Raw genomic sequence first — 27,736 nt, forward strand, 5'->3', positions numbered from 1 at the left:
TGCATGAATGTTGATGCAATCTTCATTTGACTTCAAAGTGGTGAACTTGGTCTTCCTTCATTTCATCATTTATTTCCAAGGTTACCTCTGAATATCAGTGTAGTAACTTATGCTATCAAGCTTGCATTTCTGCAGAATCATCTAATCAATCTGTATTTTGGTGTCTTCTTTGCTTCATTTAAGTCTCAGAAGAAGTGTTTCATTTGTGGAACTCTTGCTGTAATCAGAATCATGACCTTGATGCCTCATTTTGTCTTGGATAACACCAGCTTTCTTTGCTTGGACTTATGTAGAAATCCAATAAAGTTTTCCTCTTTGAAAAGAGAATCTATTATCTTTGAAGAGATAATCTATCATCTTTGAAGAATGTAGATGTAGATATGCCCAATTCAGCAAGGATGAATTAGGAGAGTAGAGTCTGATCTTATTTGACTCTTGAAACACGGCACAAGGAGGATTCATCCTAATTCCTTTCATGTTTCCACATCTAACCGGATTTCGAACAAGACAACTTGAACCATATCATGTCGAGATGCTTAACAACAACCTATTTTTCAATCTCAGTTGGCTTCATGAGTTTCTTGTTGTTAAAATTTCTGCTTCTCTTTTGTGGAAAGAAAATCTTCATCATATATCACCTTTAACCTTGGGGTTGAAGAAAACAAACTTCATCTTGTATCAATAAAGGAAAACCATATGATAACAACATTGGTTCAACACCATAATCACTGGTTCATAAAACATTTGATAACACCTTCATCATTTCCTATGGCTTCTGCCCGGATTTCTGGTCAATGAAGCTCTTTGCATAGTGTTCAAAGTTTTTGTATGATGTCACAAGACCACTTGAGAACAAAACTCAATGCGAATACAAGTGATATATTGGTGTGTTTCATGACCAAAAAGTTGGTTAAATTCACAAAATATGCTAGTGTCGAATTGAATAGGAGACTAATTGATCTTGATATCATCTCGGGCAAGGGCAAGTGTAATACTGATCACGTTTTCTTCTGTAATGAGCATTGTAGAAAGTAGAAACACTTCAGCTATAGGATTCATGTACAGAAAGATATCCGTAGAATTCTTGCTGCTGGGAATGAAACGCACATGATAAAACCCAAAATAAATAAAAATTCAGTTCAGCCTGGCTGGCAATGATAACCCCAGTAACAGCAGGAATAACAGTAATGTAAGTGAGTCGAGTCTCCCTTTCCAATGTCGTCGATTAAGCGAAAACTATTATGAAAAATAGCTTCGTAATCCCAACAGTATGGTTGTAACTAACTGCCAGGAATCTCAAAGAAATTTTTCCAATCATCACCGACACACATAATAGAAAATTCAAAGCTGAGATCTTGAGGAACTGAACCCTGGATCGAGTAGTCTGCCTGGGGACCATCTTTATCCATGATGTAGTTTAACAAAGAACACAATGTCATGTGACACATGGTTTAAGAAGATTGGGTATTTGAAACCATACTTGCTGAGTAGATATTTGTTCAACAACAAGATTCTAATGCAACTGCCTGATGAACGAAGCAATTATGTATAGTTAGCTCGACTATCACTGTTTCATTATTTTCATTCTTCATATCTTTCTGTCTCATTGGAAATATTTGCTCATGTCAAATGATCTTTAACATATGACGATGTGGGCCTTCAGTATGCCCCAACATTGGCTAACACAAATGTTCAAAATGTGTCAATATTCTTAATTCTGATTGAAAAAGGTTTTCAACATGCCCCCAACATTTGCTTCTTGTTAATCTGAGCCTTCAAAATACCCCACATGGATCTGTCTGAAGGAACCTTTAAAATGCCCCAATATTTGCTGATACAGATGTTAAAAGTGTGATCAACATTATTTCTTGCTGAGATGAGCCTCCAAGAATGCCCAAATATTCATACTGACGGGGGCCTTCAGAATGCCCCAATATTCTATTTCTGGTTGAAATGGGATTTCAAGATGTCCTACATAGACCTGTCTGAATTGGGCCTTCAAAATACCCCCGACCTTCTAAACTGTAAGGCTTACTCTCAACGTCTATTTGACTTGAATATCATGATCCCCACGAGGTCCAATCTTGACAATGCACTATGGTGGGTACTTGTGGCTTTATTCGTGCCCCAAATCTATTTATCTTGAATACTCTCATTCTGGTGTCACTAAACAGTAGTGTTATCAAGTAACTGGAATTCTCTTCATGTTGTCACAGAATTAAGAAGTAATCAATCATTCTGACAGAACCATTTGAGATATGTGTCTTTTCTGGAGGAGTCTAGTCGGACAGAGCGGTATAAATCGCTTGGTAATCCATTCCAGGCTGACACAGTGGCTTATCATCTTTCAGTGAAGGCTATCTCTGAAATATACTTTTAAGTGGGAGAGAAACCAATTTCGGCGAACAGTAATCTGATGCAATAGCAAGACTACATATACAGTGGTACCGGTTCTTCAAAAATCCACACCCATACAACATGTTGATTCTGATAACTACTCATCTGATTATGAAGTGATCTTTTAGGATGATTTCACAGATATTGATAGTTCTTCTGATACCGAGGAAATCCTGAATTCTAACTCTGATGAGGAGAAAAAACTATTATTCTTGACAAAAATGGAATACTCAGAGGTTGAGGCTTCAATAGCCATGAAGAGATGTAGTCCGGATTCATCAATGACAGAGTTGACAGATTTTATATGTGCTGCTCAAATGTCTAAGGCTGCTGACGCACTTCTTTCAGTAGAAGATAAGAAACCATTATGCAATGACCCTAATTATAAGCAAAGGCAAAACTCAGGCTATGATTTTTGAAAAGGAAGAAGCAAAGAAAGCTTGAAAAGAAGCTCCTTAATGAAGACGACCTACATTTCATCTTCCAAATCCAATGATTGATTTTGGGGTTTTTACAGAATCAGATCAGATAACTCAAATAACACTTTCAGAAGATGCTATTGGGCCTCCTTATTTCTACTACGAGAACGTGACACTTGCTCCAGTTGATGTTTGGACCGAAATGTCACGGTACTTATACGATGTAAAGCCAGAATTCATAGATTCGAAGTATTTTTGTGCTGCTGCACGGCAAAAAGGCTATATTCATAATCTGCTAATTGATAACAGATTTTCTCTTGTTCTATTTCCTTCACGCACCATACATGATGTTTTTTATTGACAAAGAAAATGGTGACCTTCTTGGGATCCAAAAACAAAATTGAACTGTTTACAAACATGTACAGGAGGTGCCAAATTGACAGAGATGATCTGTAAGGCTCTTGAAGCTTATGACGATGAGCCACCTTTGAGTGTCCAAAAGTATGTTCTTGATGAGTGCCAAAAATGGAATCTGGTATGGGTTGGAAGAAATAAAGTTGTTCCACTTAAACTTGATGAGGTAGAAATGCTTCTAGGTTTCCCTAAAAACCATACATGAGGAGCTACTAGAGACATGTTCTCCGGTGATATCAATGTCCTGTCTCTTTTTTCTGGGATTAGTGATGCAGAGGTTGCCTTCTACTGTCTTGGCATACCTTTGAAAATAGATGTGCAAGAACTGAATGATGATCGATTAGAGCAATTGATGAGTAGATTTGTCGAATTCGACCTTGTTGCCGGTGGCATTCCATGTAACAACCTTTTTCTTGCAATGGCTGCTAAAGTGACTGTCTTTCAGTATCTCTCTTTAGAACAAGGTAATCATTCTTGATAAGTTGTTGATAATGTCACAGAAGAGCATCATAAGTTCAATTCTCCAAACTTTCTGGCTTCTTAGACCACTTGATTTCAAGAGTGCTTCATCATTTTGGTCTGACTTATTCTTTCTCTTCAATAGAGGTAGAATATGCAACAACTTGCTTCAAGGACCTTCCTCATTTGAGACTGTCCTGTTTGAAAATGTTTTTTCTCCTTTTTTTATTGAAGAATGAAATAATTTTGTAAAGTATTGCCCTTTACAGGTTCACAATAGAATGAAATCATAAGACATGAAATTAATAAATATCAAATAGATCAACTACTCTTTTAACTCATTCAAAAATCATAGTCCTATGGCAAGTGTCAAAACTATTGACTGGTTTAAGGTGTAGGTGGATTCTGGTAAAGTAAGGTCTCTCAGGTTAGTCCAGCATATATGTCTCTTTGGGTTAACTTGAAGAAATGATTGTTATGCTCATCTTGTAGAGATACTTCTCGTTGTTATGCTCATCTCGTAGAGATATTTATTGTGTCTGACTCTCAGGAACATCTTTGAGATGTGTGGTGCTTCATTAAGAGCTTAAGATCGTCTCTTATGTCGTTGTTGCACCATTTAATATTCGAGCCGCCTTTTTAGGTTTTCAACTCGAATCCTCCTTTGGTTCTAAGATGTTATTTAAAAATTTACATCTTGAACCCCCTTTATCATTTTTCATATCATGCATTAAAGATTTTAAAAACCAATTTTTGCAAATAAAAATCAATCTTGAGAGGCGGAATGAAATATGAAGAAATTCTCTTTCACTTAGAAATCCATGTATGATTAGAATGGACTTTTCAGGTACGTAACGTAGGCCATGGCTTATGGTTACGAAATAAAGAGATAAAAAGGCCCAAATAAGTGTTTAAAGGTAATCAAACCAAGGATCAATTCATTCTGATGCCTTCACCTTGCCTTGCTTAACTTGGATCTGCTTTGTTGGGGATTTTTCCATCATCTGGATCCCTCTAGACTGCCAAATTTTGGATTCATTTCCATTTTCTCATATCTCCATCATTTCTTGCTCTTCTTGTTTGTACTTGATCAACCTTGTAACTTGAGGCTCAATAAGTCACCCATCTTGATTCAATTTTCCTTTTTTTTCTTTTTTTTCTTTTTTCTTTTTTCTTTTTTTCCCTTTTCCTTTTCCTTTTCCTTTTTTCCTTCTTCTTTCTTTGCTGGATGAGTATAATACTTCAATTTCTTTGAGCACCTCCTTTTCCTTTTGCATTTTGGAGATTTTCCATTATTCTTGATTGGATTGATATTCAGGCACTCTGTATTTGACATACCTTGTAGTTTAAAACTTTCTTGACTTCATGGAAACTTGTCTTCGTAATAAAACTGTATTGACAATCTTTATTCTTGTGAGCAAATATCCTTCACTTTACCCCCAATATGGAGGGTGATCCTTGGTTAGGGTTGAATTAAAAGAAAAATCATTCAGGCTCAAATGGGGACAATAAATGATATATATATATATTAAATGATAAATGAAACAATGCCGTTCATCATCTCATACACAGACCTTTGTAAAAAGAGGTATCCACAGGGGGATGAATATTCAAGATTAACTTTATTTACATGAAAAAATGTAATTAATACATGATATATTTATTTCAATCAATCACTTTTTCCTTCTTATTTGAGTATGTCCCAATCACTCAAAATTATCTTTGATAAGTTGGTCCATGATGCCTCATCTAGTCTCTTCTTGCAGGAAGATTCCCGGATAATTGAAAGTTTGGTTCTTTTGAGGTTTTTTTTTGGTTTATGATGGTTTTGTATTTGGAAGGATAAATGTGTGACTTATGAAGTCATGTATATGGTGGAATATAGTGTCATCAATCAATTCTACCCGAGAAGATAAACATCTAGAGTGAGTGTCTCAAAAACAGGTAGAGACATTTCTTCAGAGTCTCAGATAATTGTAGTGTTAGAATTTGGTTTTGGTACGGGTCGAGTAATTGGCATTGTATGGGATATGGAAGATATAATTTTACCACTTGCCAAAGATCTATAACTCTTGAAAAATTAAAAGAATATTTAATCTGCTTGATACTCAATAATCTCAAGATTAAAAATTGATTTCTTGCTCATAACCATAAAAGCAACACACATTTATTTATTGCACAAAAGGTGGAGAAAGGAACAAAAAACAAATTTAAACAAGATGCTGAAAATGAAAGGTACTACAGTGGTAGGTAATACTTTCACTTGTTTATTTATCATGCCTCATTATTCCTATAAGATTAAGTGTATTTGGACCAGGGTTCTTTTCCTCATTTGCCCCCCATTTCTTGATCATTTCTTGTGTCAAAACCCCTTTGTTAACAATCGTCTTAATTTCTTTTAACAGTGGCCTACAATTGCCTGTAGAATACCCCTTTACCCCCAAGTGGAAATTACAAACACTATCTTGATCATAGCTATGAGCAGAAGGGTTTGGTGTCACTTTAGTTGGTCTTGGTGTGATGTATTGACCTTTAACCAAATAAGGATACAAGTCTGAAATAGAGGTTTGGAACACTTCCAAAGTTTTTCTTGATTGCATGACTTTTTTTGGTCGATCCGAACAGTTACTTGCTCTTTTTCTTTTGTAATTGCGAGGACTCTGGATGCGACACTCATTCACATGATCAGCTTTTGCTTTTTGATCCGTTGGGCTCCTGGATGTGACTTTTGAGTTTTCTTCATTGATTACATTCTCAATTAAATCTCCACTTGTCACAAGATTCTCGAATTCCTTTGTCGGATTTGCCTGCATTAACTCGAAGAAAGGCGCTGGAAGGGAATCACGAAACATACGTGATATTTCTTCTTCTAATATGAGAGGTTGAACTTGTGCCGCCACTCCTCTCCATCTTAAGGCATATTCTTGAAATCTTTCATTGGTTTTCTTCTTTACTCTTCGAAGATCCATACGTGTTAGAGTTAAGCCTTTAACATACCGATATTGTTCCAAAAATGCATCAGCTAAATCAACCCATCTCTTGATCTGTTCTTGTGTCAACTGATTATACCAGACTACTGCTGGGCCAACAAGGCTATCATGGAAAGAGTGAATTAACATATCATCAGAACTTAAATATCCTTCCATTTTTCTGCAAAACATTCTCAAATGGATTAAGGGACAACTGGTGCCATCATATTTCTCAAAATCAGGCATTTTGAAATTATGGGGAATAACCAAATCTGGAACCAAGCTGAGCTCTCATGCTTCTAATTCTTTGTGGTGGGCACTAACATCTTTCATGTTTCTGATTGCTTTCTCCATCTTCTTGAATCTCTCCTCTTATTGTGAATAATTAATGAGGCTATTCTTTGGGTCCAATTGGGATGCCCCAGGGTATGTTATCTTTCTTGACTCTTTAATCTGATAGCACGATTTCTCTTTAGCGTCTATCTCTTCTTTATCAGATTCCATTCCCTGAATAATTTGATTTGATCCATCTGGTACTGAATCTGATGCTTCTTTCCTTGTATCCTGAGGTAACCCTATCAATTATTCTAGCCACGGATCTTGTAGTCCCTCATAAGATTGCTCTATTGTTTTCATGATGATGGTAAAGTAAAATGAATGAATGACATTGGTTTTACTGTTACAAAACCTTTCATTAATTATTTACATATTTTTATATTTAATGTATATAACAATACTTAAATAAAAAATGTAATGTAAATACGAAAATGCATAAATGCCAAAAAAAAATGCAAAATGTGCAATTCAAAGATGTAAAAAGTAAGAATACAAAATGAAAATGCACATATACAAAATGTAAATGCATGTATGAAAAGGTGTTACTCAAGAGTGATCATCTTAGAACAGATTTCATTGAACACAAAAGCTTCGGTACATCAAACAAAACTTTTACATGTAGGGGATAACTTTCACTCCTAACTTCTCTATTTCCCTTAAAAGCCAAACTAACTTCCACTCATGCTCAGGTGTGGAGTTCTCAATCTGCTTTAATTCTCTTGCGAAGCCAGCTATGTCCACCAGCTTATAAGCCACATTGTTTGCTTGAACAACAACTTCCTTCATGACAGTGTCTTTTTCCTTCATCTTCTGTGTCAATTCCCGGAGTTGTAGGCAATGTTGCTCATTTTCCCTTGTAAGGGAATCTTTATGGTTACAGAGTTCTCGTACAAGATCTCCATAATCATCTAAACATTTCTTCAATGTCTTGTTCTTGTTGATAGTGGTTTTTAATTCAGTATCAATCTCATGCTGATGAATCTGATATGAAACTTCCATGTTGGTCATAGCACTATTCAAAATTTGATTTTCGACTTGACATCTTTTCAATTCACTAACAGACGTATTGCACCTTTCTTCTGCAACTCGTGAATTATGATAAAACTTCTTGGCTCGTCCTTCATGTATGTTACAGTTCTTCTTCAATTTGGTGACCCCTGTTATCCACTCTTCTGGGGTGTTCCCTATATCAACATTTTGAAAGGCTTGACTGACCTTCTGGAAATCTTCTTGTATGCTTTGTATTTCGATGCTCAATTTATCGTTTTGATCATTCAAATGACATATTTGAGCTTCGAACCTCAACAAATCTTCTTCCTTCTGGACGTCCCTACTGATGTTATTACCTTTGAATACATTTGGTGTTGATCTGGCAGGATCTTCAATTACCAAACTAGGTTGATCATTTATCATAAACTGCAAGATTCCCTGATCCAAACGACTTTGGACTCGACATTTGAAGGCAAGACAATTCTCAATGGTATGTTCTTGAGCTCCGGCATGATATTTACAATAAACGTTGATGTTATACCAATTCAGATACGGAGGTTGGAACGTTTTTATATAATATGGATCCACTTCTCGTGCTTCAAGTAGCTTCTCATACAACTCTTTATATGATATGGGGATAGTATCAAGATAAGAACCACCTTTTATCTTGGATTGAACCTAAGTTTTAGATGTTGGGAGCAGACTAAACTTCGATGATTTCAGATTACATTATTTCTTCTCATCTCTGGGAGCTTTTACAATGGTCACCATTTCTTTGGTATCTCCAGACGATTTGTGAATACGAATGCTGACTGTCTGTAATTTCTCAAGTTGGTTAAGATCCGAAGTCCCTTGTGTATCTGATATTGCAGGGTTAAGTTCATTGAGCTCTCTCTCTTTCTGTGCAGGAATTTCTTTTCCTTTGTCCAAAATTGATATTCTATCCATCATCTTGGTCATTTGCTTTCTTATTTCTCGTATCTCTTTTTGCTCTTCAATGGGCATATGATCTTTGGGTGCATAGTTTGCTTCTATCCTCGGAGTTTCCTCAGGATGTCATTCCTTGGCTGCATTATATTTTGTTTGATCATAAAACTTTTTGTCCATTTACGATTTCTTTCCAATTTGATGAACAATCTTTCAAGTAAACACCTTTTGGTTATGCCATGATCATGCAATGCAAACAAAAGAAATAAGAAAAAAATAGAATAGTTAGTACCAATTAATAGAAAGAAAAGATTCTATCTATCAAGGTATAAAAATTCTAACCTCATGCTTTCTAGTTCCATGCTTTGTTTGGAAGAAATTAACCTAACCGCATGATTTCTAGTTCGCATGCATTTATTCAGAAAAAATAAAAGGAAATAAATTAAAAACTAGAGCTTATTTCTCCTTTGTGTATACCTATGGACAGAGGTTTAGTATTGTCATAGATCAGGAGAAGTTCTAAGGTTTATTATATGCCGGGTTTCAGTTCTAAAAGTAAACGTACTAGAATTGTCCTTGTTAGTGCCCCCTTGGGCTGCTAACCCTCAATCCTAGTCCATTACAGACTTAAGCGGATCGAGCTCATTTCGAGGGGACACATTTCTCTATGCCTGACACGGAGAATAAATTCTCACGAAGACATAGAGCATATGAACCTCGAAAGTTACTTGCTAGGTCTGACACGGAGAATAAATTCTCACGAAGACGTCGCTTTCACTCCTACTTAAAAGGGACAAGCTTGATTAGAAAGCTTATATTATGCAATGCAAGTGTTGTGTGTGAGGAGAAATATTCAAACCTTTGACAAATAATTAAATGAAAAATTTAATATCTGAAAATAAAGTAAAAATAAAAATAAAAAATATAATAAATATTATGAAAATCATAAGTAATAAAAATTTGAAAGAAAAGAATTAAAATTTAAGTAAATGAATTTTTAATTTCTAATTAATAGAGACAATTTATAATTAATTTTAAAGTTTGACAGTTCCCCAGCGGAGTCGCCAAGCTATCGTAACCGGTTTTCGTCCGGGCACGAAATTTTTACTTGGCGGGAAAAATAATATGAATAAATGGTTTTTAAAATGTTTTGGGAGTCGCCATCGGCCTTTTGGATCAGGTAGGTCGAATACCTAAAAATTATCTTTTAAAAGAGATTTTAAGAAAACATCAGTTAAAAGATAAACTGACCTTCTTTTTAACCAAAGATTCGTTCTTTTTAATAATGAAAAGGGATTCATGGTCGATTACGTTTGGGGAAGGATTAGCATCCCACAACGCCCAAAATTGGTACTTATTAATTATAAATTGTCTCTATTATTAGAAATTAAAAATTCAAAGATATGTTTAATTTATAATCTTGTTATTTCAAATTTATTAATATAATTTAAAGAAAATATATTAATATGTATATATATATATATATATATATATATATTCTTAACATATTTATTTATTTAAAAATATCAGAAAAGGGCTTCTAGGTGCTTATAAATACCCTAAAACCGGCCTAAAATGGCCATCTCATCTCATTTTCATTTTTCAGCTTCTCTCTCTTAGAGAGAGAAGCTCTGCCTTTTCTCTAAAACAGAGAGGGAGACCACCGGCCGGTAGCCGTGCTCCGGCGTCGGTCACCACCGCCGGCCACCGTCACGGTGGCCGGAAAATCCCAAAATACCCCAAAACGGAGCTCTAAACCCCCTAAAGTCGAACCTAGCCTTAGTTTTCCTTAAAAATCTCCTAATCGGAGTAAATCTAGGAAACAAACCGACGGTTTTACCTCGGTTTTTACACAGTTTCTGGCTATGCTTAGGCTTCCCGAGGGTAAGCCTTTTCCTTTCTTCTCTCTTTGTTTTCGATTCGCTACTATGGGTGTTATTTGGCTCGCTGTTGTGGTCTGTTCTTCGTCTATCCTCTCTTTTTGCTGTCGATTCTGTTTTGGTTGATATGTTCTTCGTTCTTGCTCGCTGTCTTCTCTGTCTCGCAGGTGTGGTGGCTTTTATAGCCACCTCCAGTGCTTGTCTTGGACCGGTCACAGAAGGGTTTCTCGGTGAGTCACCATAGCTATGGTGGTGACTCACCATAGAGCTCGACATGGGGCGATGACACAACACTTCTGGAGGTTTCATTGAGACGGCGTAGTGGCAGCAAGGCGTCGACAGCATCTGGTTGGGTCACCTGGCAGTGGAAACGTCAGCAACAGCGGTTGGATGTGGAGGTGGCGCCGCGTGGATGTTCTGGAATCTTGGAGGCGGCTGGGGGCTAGGGTTTGAAACCCTAGCATGAATGATACAAACCCTAAAGGGTTTAGGTTATCTGTTTGGGCCTGGATTGGGTCTGGGCCTCCAAGATTTGTAAAACGGGCCTCCGGGTCTTGGGCTTGTATTTTATTTAAATAATAATATATAATATTAATATTAATAATAATAATAATAATAATAATAAAATAATTTTAATGAAAGTGAAAAATTATTGTCTACAATCACCATTAAGTTTTTAATGATGGGTTACCAAAATGAAACCAAAACTCAACGTTAAGTATGACTTTGAAACAAAATAAAGTTTGTGTACTAAAACGGAATAAAAGTAATAGTTTATGTACTAAATGTGTAGTTTACCCTAAAAAACAGTTAGCCAAAGCAATATTGGGTAAAGTACACAAATAGTCTCTCAACTATAGGGCATTACTTTGTGAGTCCCTCGACTATTAAAAGTTACAAAATGATCCCTCGACTATAGGATGCTTCTTTGTTGAGTCATTCGGCTATTAAAAGTTACAAAATGGTCACTCAACTATCATATGTTCCAAACTCATCAATTTTCGTTAAAATATTGGTGGTCCTTTGAGCTAGACAATAACATTGACTGAGATATGATAAAAATATGTTCATAGAACCGTTTGAGTTGTAGTTTATGGATCGACTCTTCGCTTAAATTATACTGTGGAGCTAGTGCTTGAAAGATTATACCGTTGAATCGTTGCTTGAAAGCAATGGTGATGCCGATAGATATTATTAAAATATAATTATATCATATCCCAATCAGTAGGTTAACCTTCAACTCATACGATAATCAATTTTTTAACAAGAAATGATGAGTTTTAAACATATGATTAGTCAGGTAACCATTTTGTAACTTTTAATAGTCGCAAACTCAACAAAACAACGTCCTATAGTCGAGGGACCATTTATAACTTTTAATAGTAAGAGGACTCAACAAAATATTATCTTTAATTGAGGGATCAGTTGTGTACTTTACCCAAAACATTTTAGTCAAATTTAGTCTTAAGTTTAAAAGGAAGACGACGACAGGGTCACATGATTTAGTTGTGTGGTTATAATAACAATTGGTTGAATGATGTGTTCAGGTAATAAAAGGAAATGATTTGTTTAAAATTCATTTGTAATAATTTGAAATGAACGAACCAATGAGAAAACTTGGGCTGAAGTAACGAGAAATATTCGATTAGACTTCAAAAAATAAAAAAAAATTAATTATATTTGATTTAGAATTTTATAAATTTGACTTGATTTGGAAAAAATTTAAATTTGAGTCGAGTTATAAAATAAAACTTGAATAACTTGAAAATTTTAGTAATTAGTGGATTGATTTTAAAGTTTGACTTGAATCTCTCAACTTATATATGTATCATGTAATAAAATCGTATTTTAATGATGTATATTGACAACGTTGTTACTTTCAAGCATTGGCTCGCCAGCATAATGTTTCAAGCATTGGTTTCACAACATAATGTAACCGGAGATTCGATCCACAAAATATAGCTAAAACGATTTTAGGATCAGATTTTATCACATCCCAATCAACAGATTAACATTCATATCAATCGGCCGCCAAATTTTTAACGAAAAATGACGAGTTTAGAACATATGAATAGTTGAGTGACCCTTTTGTAACTTTTAATAATATAAGGACTCAACAAAGCAACACCCTATAATCGGATGACTATTTTGTAACTGTAAATAGTTAAGAGACTCAACAAAGCAATGTTCTATAGTCAGGGGACCATTTATGTACTTTATCCAAAAGATTAATGGTATTTTAGCTAACGAATAACCCAAATGGAAACTATAAATAGACATGCATCCAACCCACATAGAGTGTGCCAATTAGTATATTTCCTCAATATCTCTCTAGGCTTTTTCAATGGAGTTCTCAATGAAAATATGCCTCATATTCCTTTGTAACCTCGTTTCATACCTTGTTAACATGTTTTTTCAGAAGAGAAATCAACATTGTTATGTGTTAGATTATGAGTGTTTCAAGGCTTCCGATGACCAGAAGCTGGACCCCGGAACGTGTATCAAAGTCATGATGAGGAACAAGAATCTGGGTCTAGAACAATACAGGTTTCTGATAAAGGCAATCGCCAGTTCTGGTCTTGGCGAAGAAACTTATGGTCCAAGGAATATTATCGACGGTCGAGAAGAGTTCCCTTCTGAAGTCGACGCGCATTTGGAGATGGACGAGATTATGTTCACCACTCTGGACGGTCTCTTTGCAAACACCGGAATTTCCCCGTCCAAGATCGATATACTCGTCGTGAACGTCTCTTTGTTTTCTCCGTCACCGTCGTTGACATCCCGGACCATAAAAAGGTACAAGATGAGGGATACCATCAAGTACTTTAACCTTTCCCGAACGGGATGTAGTGCAAGCATGGTTTCCGTAGACCTCGTGCAACGTTTGTTCAAGACCATTGCAAACCAGTTTGCGATCGTCGTGAGCCGCCAATCCATTTCTCCAAATTGGTATTGTGGCAAGGAGAGGTCGATGATGTTATCGAACTGCCTGTTCCGTTGAGGAGGGGCTTCGATTCCTCTAACGAACAAAGGGGATTTGAAGGATCGTTGCTTGTTCAAGTTGAGATGCGCCGTGGGGACCAATATCGGATACAACGAAGCATACGGATGTGCCATACATGTCGAAGATCAACAAGGTCACCAGGGCGCTCTCCTCACCAAGACCTTACCAAAAGTTGCAGCTAAAGCTTTCACAGAGAATCTCAAAATCCTACTCCCCAAAATATTACCGGTGTACGAACTGCTCCAATACTCGATATCGGCCCTCGGACGGAAAGCAACGATGAAAGGCCGATATCCAACTGCACCCAGGGCTCCTTCGAGTTTCGATATCAATCTTAAATCCGGGGTGGATCATTTCTGTCTCCATCCTGGTGGAAGGGGAGTGATAGATGGGATTGGGAAGAGTTTGGGGCTTTGTGAATATGACTTGGAGCCAACGAGAATGGCACTTTACAGATTTGGGAACACAGCAAGCAGTGGTTTGTGGTATGTTTTGAGCTACATGAAAGCTAAGAAGAGGTTGAAGAAAGGTGACAAGATCTTAATGGTCGGCCTTGGAGCTGGTTTCATGAGTAATACTTGTGTGTGGGAGGTGATGAAAGATGGCTTGGAGGATACTAGGGTTTGGGCAGATTGTATTGATGAATACCCTAGAAGGAACCCAGTTAATCCTTTTAGAAGTATGGTTGGCTTAATGATGAGTGTCTGTTAGGAGGACCAAAATATAAATTGGGAAACTAAATAAATATTTATTCCCATTAATAAATCGGTCTAACAAGCTGGATGCTAGTTTGATATATATTCTCCAAAAGTAAAAATATGTGTTCTTCCTATTACGTTCGAATTCAAATTTTACAAGTGAGTATTATTTTCTTTAAAAGTTTTGGATTCGAGTAGTTATGTTATAGAATGTGTATGCTTTGTCGATGATTAAGAAATATTTTGAATATATATTATCTTATAATCATCACAAACTATTAAAAATACAAGTAAAAATATAATTTTTAATGGGTAAATTACACATATGACGTGCTTACACACGTACGGTTGTCAAACATGGTCTCCAACTGAATCGTTTATCATGAGGATGCATGCTACGAGTAATGGCATGCATTGTGTCAGGAAGAGCTGATAAAGTGTTTTTGTGGGGTGCTTATGGATATTGACGGTAGTTTACAATTGTTGGAAGTAGTTTTCGACATAGGGCTGATTGAAGTCTTATATGCCTTGAGCCTATTGTTGTTGTGTAGGGACTAAGAATTGAAAAGTTGTCGCGTTTTATCATTGTCATATGGAATGCGAATATTGACTTCTATTATTGTCGAAGCTTACCAAACGTATGCTCACGAATTTATGGCTCAAAGTGTACATCCAACCATTACAACAATTTCTATGTATGTGTGAGGAGACTTATAGTTGTTTCACAAATTACCATTAGATAATCGAGGTAGCATTACTTTACAAAATTGTTGCATATTGTGATGCACAATGTATGTAACGCACGTAGTGATAATTTTTATATTTTAATTGAATGACAAATCTTCATGTCGCGTGTTGTAAAACTCCGAACGTGTGTAGTGTTCGATTATTATTATAAAAATTATGGATTTATGTATGATTTTTTTTTTCGCCGTCCGCTTTTATTTATACCCCTCTCATTGGAGCATTTCATCAAATAATTGATTTGATTAATAATAATAGATAATAAATTTAACAAAGCTGTTTTGCATCAAATATGATGCCTACTTATTTTCATCAATTTTGAGTTTTGTTTGAACTCTACTCGCTCTTATTTCACAATACCACGAATTCCAACTAAAATCCTGCAAAAACCTTAAAGCATCCAAAAATCCTAAATCAATTAAACACAAAATCACTAACCTAAAATTAGACATGAAAAAAAAAATCCTTAAAATATATGTTTTTGTTCAACGTGTCTATCGCTATTTGTGTCTCGTAAGATAGATACATGCACAATCAAACATGTCTCCTAAAAGATACAAGTAATTAGATATGCCTTTATCTTACTTGATACAAATGAGTATCATTTTCGTAAATAATCTTTGAAGTACTATTTTGATTGATAATTTTGGGAATCGACATATGGGTAAAAAAACCCTTTCATCTGGGCAATACAATTAGCCTAACCCATTAGTTAATAATTTAATGGGCCTAAATAAACCCATTTCGCCCACTTTTAGAGTTAAAATTCTAACTTATAGTTTGATGTGCTTACTAAATTAGGCCCATAAAACTCCAGCTTGTAGTGGGAAAATTTTACTACTAAATTATAAAGCCGCCATTCTCTTCTTCTTATTCATTTGGGAAAGAAAACCCTAAAACTCTCTAGCAGTCGCTGCTGGAAATAAAGGGTATCTGAATTTCTTTAAGTTATGCTGATTGGTTTTCTTTTAATTCATTAATTTGGGATATCTGAAGTTATTTTAAATCTTTTTCTCATTTTCAATTTTCATTCCCAGGTTATCGAAGCAAGAGTTTCAGCAATGTCTCCGGCTAAAGGTAAGGCTTGTCCAGTTTTTAATGTAATTCTTGTATAATGGATTGGAAAGTTTGTTCGAAAACGTTAGGGTTCGAATCTAAATTGAGGATGATACCTTTTAAGTATGATTACATGATCAGATTGGATTTCCCCATCAGTTTGTGTTCTTTGATTAGTTTTTTACAATAGTTTGGATATTGGGATACTGTTAAGAACGTTGATTCAGAGTGGTTGTTTTAGTTGGATAAAGTGTTCGTGTTGTTTTTATTGTTTAAAGTTATGCATTAAAGGATAGTTTTCGGTTTTTAACTTGCCGGTTTGTAATCTGTTCTTCTTACATCGCGGTCAGGTGGTTTAATATGCTCAAAGGTGTAGGTATAGTTGACCTGAATCAGCCTTTGCAATCTTTATGTTCGGATTTTAGTTGATTGGACTGTTTCCGATCTGTCTTATGTAATTAGGTTTGCTACTGTGTTGGTTTTACCCTTTAAAGTTATGCATTAAAGGATAGTTTTTGGATCGTAACTTACCTGTTTATAATCCGTTCTTATTGTAACTTGTTTATAATCCGTTCTTACACCGTGGTTTGGTGGTTTAAGATTCGCAAAGGTGTAGGCATGGTCGACCTGAATCAACCTTTGCAGTCTTTTAGTTCTTATTTTAGTTAATCGAACTGTTTCCGATCTGTCTTATGTAGTTAGGTTTGCTACTGATCTGTATGCTAAGTTCTTGTAATATAGCTTCTATGTAAGCATCATGCATCAAACTGTAGCCACAGAGTTTTGTTGTTCGAGGCTTCGAGCAACTGTGTTTGATTGCACTGTTATTATAGTGGTGCCATTTTTTATTAATTTTTTAACCTTTGGCAGTTGACAACAGCAAGAAAAAGGCCGATCCAAAGGCTCAAGCAGTGAAAGCTGCAAAGGCTGTGAAATCCGGTGCGACATTTAAGAAGAAGGCTAAGAAGATCAGGACGAAAGTTACATTTCATCGGCCAAGGACTTTGAAGAAGGATAGGAACCCTAAGTATCCTCGCATCAGTGCTCCACCGAGAAATAAGTTGGATCAGTATCAGATCCTCAAGTATCCTCTGACTACCGAGTCTGCGATGAAGAAAATTGAGGACAACAACACCTTGGTTTTCATTGTTGACATCCGTGCTGACAAGAAGAAGATTAAAGATGCTGTGAAGAAGATGTACGATATTCAGACAAAGAAAGTGAATACTTTGATCAGGTAAATTCTGTTATACTTTGATCAATTGTTGTGTGAAACCGAACATTTACTTCGTTATTGAACTCGTACGATCATTATGCAGGCCTGATGGAACTAAGAAGGCATATGTTAGGTTGACTCCGGATTATGATGCCTTGGATGTCGCAAACAAGATCGGAATTATCTAAGCGATCGATTGATGTTTTCTGTGCTTTCAACAGTTTTGTTAGTGTGATCGGATCAACTATGTTTGGACTCGATTTTGCGTCGGCTTAATGTTTTTCCTACTTAAATTCTGCATGGGATTTGGATTAAGATTTACACTCTTGATGTCCTGTATGAATGGTTTTTCCTTTTTAATTAGAGTAAACTACCCGTTAGTAACAAAACTATTGGATTTGTAGTTTGGTGTGTTTCAATTTAGTCGGTAGTAGTTGAAGTTAGTTTTTCAATTGGTATAATTCTGCATTTAGTCTTTAACACTTTAAAATTTTATGAACTTGGTACTAATTCTAAATAGTTTTAATAAATTTAGCTCTCACATTTACAAATTTTATCAAATTGACCCTTCGCACACATGTTTTTAGTCGTCAACACTTGTAAAATTCTATTAATTTCATTCTCATTTAAATCATTTAACAAATTTAATTTTCACATAAGAATGTTAAAATTTCCTCGTTGAATATTTAATGATATTACGTTTTCTATTGAATTTAATGGTATACAAAATCATTCATCACATTTTTTTTACTTTATAGATTTAATTTCTCTGTTAATATGCTAAAGTTTAATGGTATCCAAAGTTATTAATCACTTTTTTGGTTACTGTTTATGACTCTGGATCATACGCGTCAATCTGTCCATTAACATATCCTCAATAATTAAATAAAATATTACCAAGACAATCATAACTTTTTTTGAACGTACCACAACACAAATTTTGGAATCACAGTTTCCCCCGTCATATATATAATATAAGGATATATAGAAATATCTAATGTAAAATTTATTAATTTTATAAAAAAAATATAATTATGAGTTAAACTTAAATATATAATAAAAATTAATACACTATACTAGTATTTTCTATTTTAATTCTCGCACAAAAATTAAATAATTTTATTTTAATATTGTACATCTATTTAGATTTATCAAATAATTATATTACAATTCATATATCTATATATATGTGTTGAATTCAATAAAATTAATTTTTGTTTTATGGAAAAAAAAAGGAAAAAGGAAAAAGGAAGAGAGTACAGTACAGAGCAAATGGACTGGCAATGGCAGAGGGAAAGCTGCATCTAAAATAAAATCTTACACTGAGCAATGCTAAACTGACCAAATATTACAGTATTCTATGTAAACCGAAGATCCAGCTGTTCCCACACACACCTAATGTTCCCCTAATAAAGATTATTATAAAATTTATTTGTCTGTTTTTTAAACATATAACAATAAATATTTAAATTATATTATTTTTATTTAAGTATTTAGATTATTTTTTAGTTAATTTATATATCTAATATTATAAATATTATTATTTTAAGTGTTTTAATCATAATAATCGTTACTTTTTTTTATTAAATAACAGATATTATATTCTGATAACCTAAAAAATTTCAAACATTTAAATTGATTGAAAATAATTTAAATAATCTTAAATAAATAAATAAATAAACTTTTTACAGTTAACAAAAACAAAAACTGGAATCATTAAAAAGGCTAAAAAAATTCCTTAAATTTCTTAAATTTTTTTTTTTTTTTTATTTCTCGACTGCTTGAATTTAATCGTGGGTTTCTCCAGGTTCTCTTTATTCTTCTGTCTCCCCGCCATCGTTGAACTGGTCTCCGTTTTTACTTCAAAAGGAGAAAAGCTAAATGAAAATCCCAAACCTTTAATTAACTTGTAGAGGGGAAAAAGCTGATATTTTTTTGCGATTTTTTGGTCTCTGAATTTAGCAGATCTGCTGAAAGCTCCTGCTAAATTTAGAGGAAGGATACTTAGAGTTAGGGTTTTGGTTTTCTTCGAAGATGATGATATCAAGAGGTTTATTTGGGTGGTCACCACCCCACGTACAACCGTTGACACCGGTATCGGAGGTTTCGGAGCCGCCGGAATCGCCTTCTCCGTACTTGGATACGAGTGCGGAAGCAGCTGCTGCAGTGGCGCAGGTGGAGGCGGAGGAGGAAATGGAGGAGGCTGAAGAACTGGAGCCGCCACCTGCTGCTGTTCCTTTCTCGCGACTCTTCGCCTGTGCTGACCGGCTTGATTGGGCGCTCATGATCGTTGGGTCGCTTGCTGCTGCTGCTCACGGGACAGCTCTCGTTGTTTACTTGCATTACTTTGCGAAGATTGTTCATGTTCTTGGAATTGGGTCGTCAGTTCCGGGGCCGGAGAGATTGGATGAACAATTTGAAAGGTTTACAGAGGTTAGCTATTTTTGTATTCCGGAAGTTAAAAGCCTAAATTTTGGGATTTTAAAGGCTTAGATTATTGTTTTAGTTGACTAGTTTATAGTTTTTCAGGAGTTTACAATTTTGACAGTGTAGTTAATTGAGATGTTTTACTTTTAGAGAGCTGGAGAAATTAGGGGAGATGGACCATTTTAGCTTTGAAGTGGATCAATAGGAAATTTTGTGGTGTAAAAAAGCATGTAACGTTGGAAATCTAGTTTATAAGATATTAATGATTATTGCTTGTATAGGGTTAGGTATTGCCATGGTAGTATATTGTTGTTTTAATTTTTTTTTGGGTGGATTGATGTCTTTAACCTATGTTATACGGAGTCTTCATTCCCCCCCTTAAAATACCTGTGTCTGACTACTAAATCCTCAATATGGGTATGGGGTGTGATCCTCCAAATATTCGGACATGGGTATAGACATGATCTTCCAAATATATGAAAAACGAAGGAAAATTTCAGCATGCCTGTATCAGACACTCAACTCTAAACTCCGATAAGACAGTCCTTGACTACTCCGATAACACAGTCCTTGACTACTCCGATAACACAGTCCTTGATTACTTTTTCTCCGATAACTAAAGGTTAGCATTACGGAAGGGAAGGATGTATTTTATGTTTATATTTTTCAAGCCTTGCGTATTTGTAGATCAGTAAACAAAGGAAGGGGAAAAATGGGTAGTGAGCTACAGAAAGAATGGAATCTTTTATGTGATGGTTTAATTAATTGCAAATCAAGCTGCCACATTTTGGTTGTAGTACCAGTTAGATGATATGGGCATTGAGTTATGTAGCCACTCTCTCATGTAGTTGTTATCATGGATGTATGTGAACTGATTCTATGTGATTATCTCTGCTTGTTTGCAAATAATATTTTGTTTTAATCGTTTCCTTGAAAATATAGAAATTCTCTAGCTGCTTGGTTAAGTCTGGATTGCCTTTATTCCTAAGAAGTGTTAATTAGTAATATAATCATAATGTGCAAATAACATGGGACAAAGCAAAGTCATCTTTTGTGGCTTGAGTTTCTGTCTGATTGATCTCTTCTTTTTCTTGATTTAAGCAACTATCATTTATAGTTTCCTTCAAACACTGTTGTTTGTACTTGTTCTTATCACCAACTGTTTCATTCTTGTTCTGCAGCTTGCTTTAACTATTGTTTATATTGCTGTGGGTGTTTTTGCTGCTGGCTGGATCGGTAAGTTGATTATCAAAATCAGTGATTGCTTCCTTTCCATTTTCTTCTGATTGATGCATTGTTTCTGCCATTTGTCGCTGACTTGCTCTGTGTAATAGAGGTTTCATGCTGGATTCTGACAGGAGAGCGGCAAACTGCAGTCATCAGGTCAAACTATGTAAAAGTTTTATTGAACCAAGATATGAGCTTTTTTGATACTTATGGAAATAATGGAGACATAGTGAGTCAAGTATTGAGTGATGTATTGCTCATTCAGTCCGCTCTTAGTGAAAAAGTATGTTCAGTCACATGTGGGTTTGCTTACTTTTTTAATAATTTATTGTCTGGTCGGATTTCCTTTCGGATGTCTGCTCTAATCCTAATATTCGTATGATGATACAGGTTGGGAATTACATTCATAACATGGCTACATTTTTCAGTGGTGTAATTATTGGTTTTATCAACTGTTGGGAGATCACGCTCATAACTCTAGCCACTGGTCCATTCATTGTTGCAGCTGGAGGCATATCCAATATATTTCTTCATAGGCTTGCTGAGAACATTCAAGATGCTTATGCTGAGGCAGCTAGCGTTGCTGAACAGGTTTTTCTCTTCTCTTCTGGCTCCACTCCTTTCAACCAAACTTAATTTTGTTAATATTGTTATTTTGAATAAGAATTGGCTACTTTGCTTAATGTTCATTTAGAATGAGTTGATCAAAATGCATAAACTGACTTAAGAGTGCAGTTACCATGACATTTTAACTACAACGAGTTTATTTGAACTGGCTGTTAATAGAAGGACCTATGGACTAAATTTTACTAGTTATTTTGTATTTGAAACAGAAACGAAGGCAAAGTTACCCCCAACGTTTGCTTGATATTTATAGGACCTTTAGACGCTTAGCCTAGGAGCCTCTTTGGCCCGGCTGGAGTTTGTGGGAAAAAAAGTGCTGCTAGCTTTAAAGGTGTTGTTAAATTGAAATTTCTTGAGTTAACTAAGAATAACTTTTGTTATTTGACGTTTCTACTGAACTTGTCAACCAGCTATTACATAGTGTTTCTTTCCAGAAGATCCAACTTTGGGTTTCAGCTTTCAGCCTTTGAAAAGCTGATTTACAGTTTCTATAGAAGCTAATTAAAATTCTGTTTAAACTTTGAACACTGCTTCTGCTATCTGAGGTAAAGAAGTTGCCCTAAAGCTCAGTAGAACTTGCACTAGACATTTTCTTTATTATACGTGCGTCATGCATATTGTATCTTTGAGGGTTGAATTTGTTGAAATGGTGACATGCATTCTTGTTGAACTTCATTTTCTCCGTAGAATCAACCTACTGTATGGGTAAGCACAGTAGGAAGTGATGCTAATATACATATAGTTTTCGTTTTTTTGCAGGCAATCTCTTACATTAGGACCTTATATGCATTTACTAATGAAACTTTGGCCAAATATTCTTATGCGACCTCATTGCAAGCAACTTTGAGATATGGTATATTGATTAGTCTTGTGCAAGGGCTTGGGCTTGGATTTACATATGGGCTTGCAATATGTTCTTGTGCCTTACAACTTTGGGTTGGAAGGTTCCTGGTCACACATAATAGAGCTCATGGTGGTGAAATAATAACAGCTCTCTTTGCTGTAATTTTAAGTGGCCTGTAAGCATTAGTTTATCTCTTTTTTTCGTGCTTTGTTTAATCCATACTTACTGATCCTTTCCATATTGTGCAGTGGGCTGAACCAAGCCGCAACAAATTTCTATTCATTTGACCAAGGACGAATCGCTGCTTATAGACTTTTTGAGATGATTAGTCGGTCATCCTCTGGTTCTAATCAGGAGAGGGACATCCTACCCTCCCTTCAAGGAAATATTGAGTTTCGCAATGTATATTTTAGTTATCTCTCTCGACCTGAAATCCCTATATTGAGTGGATTTTACCTCACTGTACCTGCTAAAAAGGCTGTGGCCCTTGTTGGCAGAAATGGCTCTGGGAAAAGTAGTATTATTCCACTTATGGAACGGTTCTATGATCCCACATTAGGTATTATGTTCATACGATTTTATGTATCACACTGCAGTGGCATGCGATTTAGGTGTTGAAATATTTTCTATGATGCAGGGGAAGTTCTTCTAGATGGAGAGAACATTAAAAACCTAAATCTGGAGTGGCTGAGAAGCAAAATAGGACTTGTTACTCAGGAACCTGCATTACTTAGTTTGAGCATAAAAGATAATATTGCTTATGGGCGAGATGCTACACTTGATCAAATCGAAGAAGCTGCAAAAATAGCACATGCGCATACGTTTATTAGCTCACTTGAGAGAGGATATGAGACACAGGTGAAATATGGAAGAACAAGATATACTGTTTTTGCCAATCTTACTGATCATCTTTGATTATTTCTCATTTGTGTCATTTTGTTAAAATCAATTTACCGTGACTTTCAGGTGGGTAGGGCTGGCTTAACATTGACAGAAGAAGAGAAAATCAAACTTTCTATTGCTAGAGCTGTGCTTTTGAACCCGGCAATCCTTCTGCTTGACGAGGTTACTGGTGGACTTGATTTTGAAGCTGAAAGAACTGTTCAGGAAGCTCTAGATCTTCTGATGTTGGGGTGTTCAACTATATTAATTGCTCGACGTCTTAGTCTCATAAGAAATGCTGATTATATAGCTGTGATGGAGGAGGGTCAACTGGTTGAAATGGGTAAACATGATGAGTTACTAGCCCTTGATGGCTTGTATGCAGAGCTCCTAAAATATGAAGAGGCAGTAAAACTTCCAAGAAGGTAATTAGAACTATATATGCTTTTATTAAGAAGGCTGGAAGGCTATGGAAGTCTATTTCTTGCCAATGATTTTTCTTAGTTTAGATAAAAAAAAGGCTCCTATGTTTCTATATTCTGGTTTTGTGTGTTTTTTTTCTTTTTCAGGACGCCAGTTAGGAACTACAAGGAGATGTCAACTTTCCAGATTGAAAATGAGTCTTCATCAATTTACAGCTTCCAAGAATCATCATCTCCAAAATTGATCAAATCACCATCTCTTCAAAGAGTTCCTGGTGTATTTCAGACCCATGATGGTGCTTTTAAGTCAAAAGAATCACCTAAGGCCCATAGTCCACCACCAGAGAAAATGCATGAAAATGGTTTGCCTGTGGATAGTAATGATAAGGAACCATCAATCAAGAGGCAGGATAGTTTTGAAATGAGGCTACCAGAGTTGCCCAAGCTTGACATTCAGTCTACCCAGAGGCAGAAATCTAACAGTTCTGACCCAGAATCCCCTGTATCACCCCTTCTAACTTCTGATCCTAAAAGTGAACGTTCTCATTCTCAGACTTTTAGTCGTCCTATCAGTCACTCTGGTGACATCCCAGTGAAAGCTAAGGAAGCGCATCATAAGGAAGCTCCATCCTTTTGGAGGTTAGCACAGCTAAGTTTCGCAGAATGGCTCTACGCTGTGTTGGGAAGCATTGGTGCAGCAATCTTTGGCTCTTTTAATCCACTTCTTGCTTATGTTATCGCTCTGATAGTAACAGCATATTATAGGAGACAGGAACATCATCACTTACAGGATGAAGTTGACAGGTGGTGTTTGATAATTGCCTGTATGGGTATAGTAACTGTTGTTGCCAACTTTTTGCAGCACTTCTATTTTGGCATTATGGGGGAAAAGATGACTGAACGAGTTCGTAGGATGATGTTCTCAGGTATCTGATTCTTCAAATCCATATTGCAAATTTACTAGAATGCTGAATTCAATGCACATTGTTTACCATATTTTGCCTATCACTGACAGCAATGCTGCGGAATGAAGTTGGATGGTTTGATGAAGAAGAGAATAACGCTGACACCTTGTCGATGCAATTGGCAAATGATGCTACATTTGTACGGGCTGCTTTTAGCAACCGACTTTCAATATTTGTACAGGATAGTACTGCTGTTATTGTTGCTTTGCTAATTGGGTTGTTGCTACATTGGCGGTTGGCACTTGTGGCGTTTGCGACCCTGCCAGTTCTAACTGTCTCTGCTATTGCACAGGTTTTCATATCTTCTATTATTATTAATTCACTTCATTATTGGATAAAAACAAGTGGAGTCTCTAGAGAGCCGTGCAAGTTAATTGTTCTCAATTCCATGTATTATGTTTGCTTCTTTTTTTTTCTCCTCAATATATTTGCCTTTTTCTTTCTTATTTAAACTTGGATGGAAGATTGCCCATGTCCTAATTTCTGAATTGTTGCATATTTGAATGTTTCAGAAATTATGGCTTGCTGGATTTTCTAAGGGAATCCAGGAGATGCATAGGAAGGCATCATTGGTCCTTGAGGATGCCGTGAGAAACATTTACACGGTTGTAGCATTTTGTGCCGGTAATAAGGTAATGGAGCTCTACAGGTTGCAGCTGAAGAAAATATTGAAAAAGAGCTTCTTTCATGGAATGGCAATAGGGTTTGCATTCGGCTTTTCACAGTTCCTTCTTTTCGCCTGCAATGCTCTTCTCCTTTGGTACACTGCTCTCTGTGTTAAAAGAGGCTATATGGATCTGCCTACTGCTGTCAAGGAGTACATGGTTTTCTCCTTTGCAACTTTTGCACTGGTGGAGCCATTTGGATTGGCACCATACATTCTCAAGAGACGGGAATCTCTCGCTTCAGTGTTTGAAATTATTGAGCGAGTCCCTAAAATTGAGCCAGACGATAACTCGGCATTGAAGCCACCTAATGTATATGGGAGGATTGAGTTGAAAAATGTTGATTTCTGCTATCCTACTCGTCCGGAAGTGTTGGTATTAAGCAATTTTAGTCTTAAAGTTAATGGCGGACAAACTTTAGCTGTTGTTGGAGTTTCAGGATCTGGGAAGAGTACCATAATATCTCTCATCGAGCGATTCTATGATCCAGTAGCAGGTCAGGTTCTACTCGACGGGCGGGATTTAAAACAATACAATCTGAGGTGGTTGAGGAATCACTTAGGTCTTGTTCAACAGGAACCCATCATCTTCTCTACTACTATCAAGGAAAACATTATATATGCAAGGCACAATGCTAGCGAAGCTGAGATGAAAGAAGCCGCGAGAATAGCTAATGCTCACCATTTCATCAGCAGCTTGCCTCATGGTTACGACACACATGTTGGCATGAGGGGTGTCGATTTGACCCCAGGACAGAAACAAAGAATTGCTATCGCTCGAGTGGTGCTAAAGAATGCTCCCATCTTATTATTGGATGAAGCTAGCTCATCCATTGAATCCGAGTCAAGCCGAGTGGTGCAGGAGGCGCTTGATACGCTGATAATGGGGAACAAAACTACCATTTTGATAGCCCATAGAGCTGCGATGATGAGACATGTCGACAACATCGTTGTACTTAACGGCGGTCGAATCGTGGAGGAAGGGACACATGATTCTTTGGTAGCGAAAAATGGCTTGTATGTTCGCTTAATGCAACCTCATTTCGGGAAAGGCTTGCGCCAGTACCGACTGATTTAGTTTGCCTTGTGATCGAGTGTACCTTACTTTGGTTCTTTTGTATATTACACATTCCGCTCATTTGAATAGCCGTAACTACCACCAACCCCTAAAAATCCTGCATCAGAAATGACACTTGGGGGATGATGCAACCTGTAACGATGTTCATCGAGGGTAGTAACGAAATCAACAATGGCGGGTAGGCATTACTTTGTTTAAAGACGGGGATTAGAATTTAGGGTTTGTGAATTCGGGTGATTGTTAAGAGAGAGAGATCCATATTCTTTTAAGGGGGGCAAAGCAGCATTAGATTGGGGCTGTCCTTTTGTCTCCATGGTATATTAATTTTGTTTACTTGTCAGAGAAGGGTTGATGATCTTAGATTATTTAAGGTGTGTTTTCTTGGACTTGTTTCAATGAATTTCTGCAACTCTTGTTTTTCCAAAAACCTTGGATGATGTTAAGACAAAATTATTGGTGGAACACTGGAACAACTCCATGTTTATTTTCTTTTCACTAGCAGAATGTAAACAAAAGAGATCAACAAGCACTTCTCCAGACATGTGCCTCTCAAGTTCATCCATACCATACCTTAGATGCCTGCAACTTATGAAACAAGGATTTATTTAAGCACAAGATTTCATTAGAAAAGTAATGTAAATGTGGCTTAAGTGATGAAATGATTGAGTATTTTGCTAAGATATGAAAGCATCACAACCTGATGATTGAGCAGCGTATGACGTTTAAATCCCATGACAGAATCGAGTTTGACCAAGAAGCTTGTCCCTCGCCGAACAAAGCTGGGTAACAACATCATTCATCCCCATCCGCTCAGCCAGTGATTCAGCAGAACAATTGAGACCTATTTCGAATATCAAATTCAAGCATTGAAGACTTTCATTTCTCATCTGTTTTCATTGGGAGTGATATCTGCAACCGTTCCTCCTCTTACACTCTTCAAGAAGGATAGGATCTATAATCTCAATCATTCGATCAGGAAAAGCTTCTCTAACAAAGTTGTGAAGACTTAAACCTTCTTCGAACATTTCATTTCATCAGTTGGCCTTTTTCCTGTAAACATCTCTAGCAAGAGGATGCCATAAATATACATATCA

General features: G+C 36.2%; 2 protein-coding genes and 1 pseudogene across 3 annotated transcripts; all 3 read left to right on the plus strand.

Annotated features, from left to right (window-relative positions):
• The first annotated feature begins 13,113 nt into the window (after positions 1–13,113).
• On the plus strand, positions 13,114–14,535 carry LOC120213425 (annotated as a pseudogene).
• A 1,569-nt stretch (positions 14,536–16,104) lies between these two features.
• LOC120213286 (60S ribosomal protein L23a) lies at positions 16,105–17,867 on the plus strand. The gene is made up of 4 exons (XM_039211456.1): positions 16,105–16,166; positions 16,275–16,314; positions 17,164–17,530; positions 17,613–17,867. Exons 2-4 carry the CDS (start codon positions 16,299–16,301, stop codon positions 17,695–17,697), a joined length of 468 nt encoding a protein of 155 aa, XP_039067387.1. The 5' UTR covers positions 16,105–16,166; positions 16,275–16,298; the 3' UTR covers positions 17,698–17,867.
• Positions 17,868–19,326: 1,459 nt separating this feature from the next.
• On the plus strand, positions 19,327–26,702 carry LOC120213287 (ABC transporter B family member 20-like). Of its 2 annotated transcripts, XM_039211457.1 has the most exons (11): positions 19,327–19,942; positions 21,118–21,172; positions 21,271–21,446; positions 21,554–21,754; positions 22,547–22,806; positions 22,880–23,190; positions 23,269–23,489; positions 23,598–23,938; positions 24,083–24,861; positions 24,951–25,192; positions 25,413–26,702. In XM_039211457.1, the coding sequence occupies exons 1-11, from the start codon at positions 19,544–19,546 to the stop codon at positions 26,640–26,642; spliced, it is 4,215 nt and encodes a 1,404-aa protein (XP_039067388.1). In that variant the 5' UTR covers positions 19,327–19,543; the 3' UTR covers positions 26,643–26,702. The 2 variants fall into 2 exon arrangements, with proteins under 2 accessions (XP_039067388.1, XP_039067389.1); XM_039211458.1 differs by lacking the exons at positions 19,327–19,942; positions 21,118–21,172 and having other exon boundaries at positions 21,346–21,462.
• The last annotated feature ends 1,034 nt before the right edge of the window (positions 26,703–27,736 follow it).

The sequence above is a fragment of the Hibiscus syriacus genome, unplaced genomic scaffold (assembly GCF_006381635.1).
Source record: "Hibiscus syriacus cultivar Baekdansim isolate YM2019G1 unplaced genomic scaffold, ASM638163v2 tig00110020_pilon, whole genome shotgun sequence".
In the NCBI taxonomy this organism is placed as follows: Eukaryota; Viridiplantae; Streptophyta; class Magnoliopsida; order Malvales; family Malvaceae; genus Hibiscus; species Hibiscus syriacus.

Bases quoted from the DNA above. Each gene is read 5' to 3' on its own strand.
- LOC120213286 (XM_039211456.1), top strand. The intron at 17,531-17,612 runs GTAAATTCTGTT...ATCATTATGCAG, and splicing joins AAAGTGAATACTTTGATCAG to GCCTGATGGAACTAAGAAGG.
- LOC120213287 (XM_039211457.1), top strand. From the start codon at position 19,544: ATGATGATATCAAGAGGTTTATTTGGGTGGTCACCACCCCACGTACAA. The intron at 22,807-22,879 runs GTAAGCATTAGT...CATATTGTGCAG, and splicing joins GCTGTAATTTTAAGTGGCCT to TGGGCTGAACCAAGCCGCAA. The intron at 23,490-23,597 runs GTGAAATATGGA...CGTGACTTTCAG, and splicing joins AGAGAGGATATGAGACACAG to GTGGGTAGGGCTGGCTTAAC.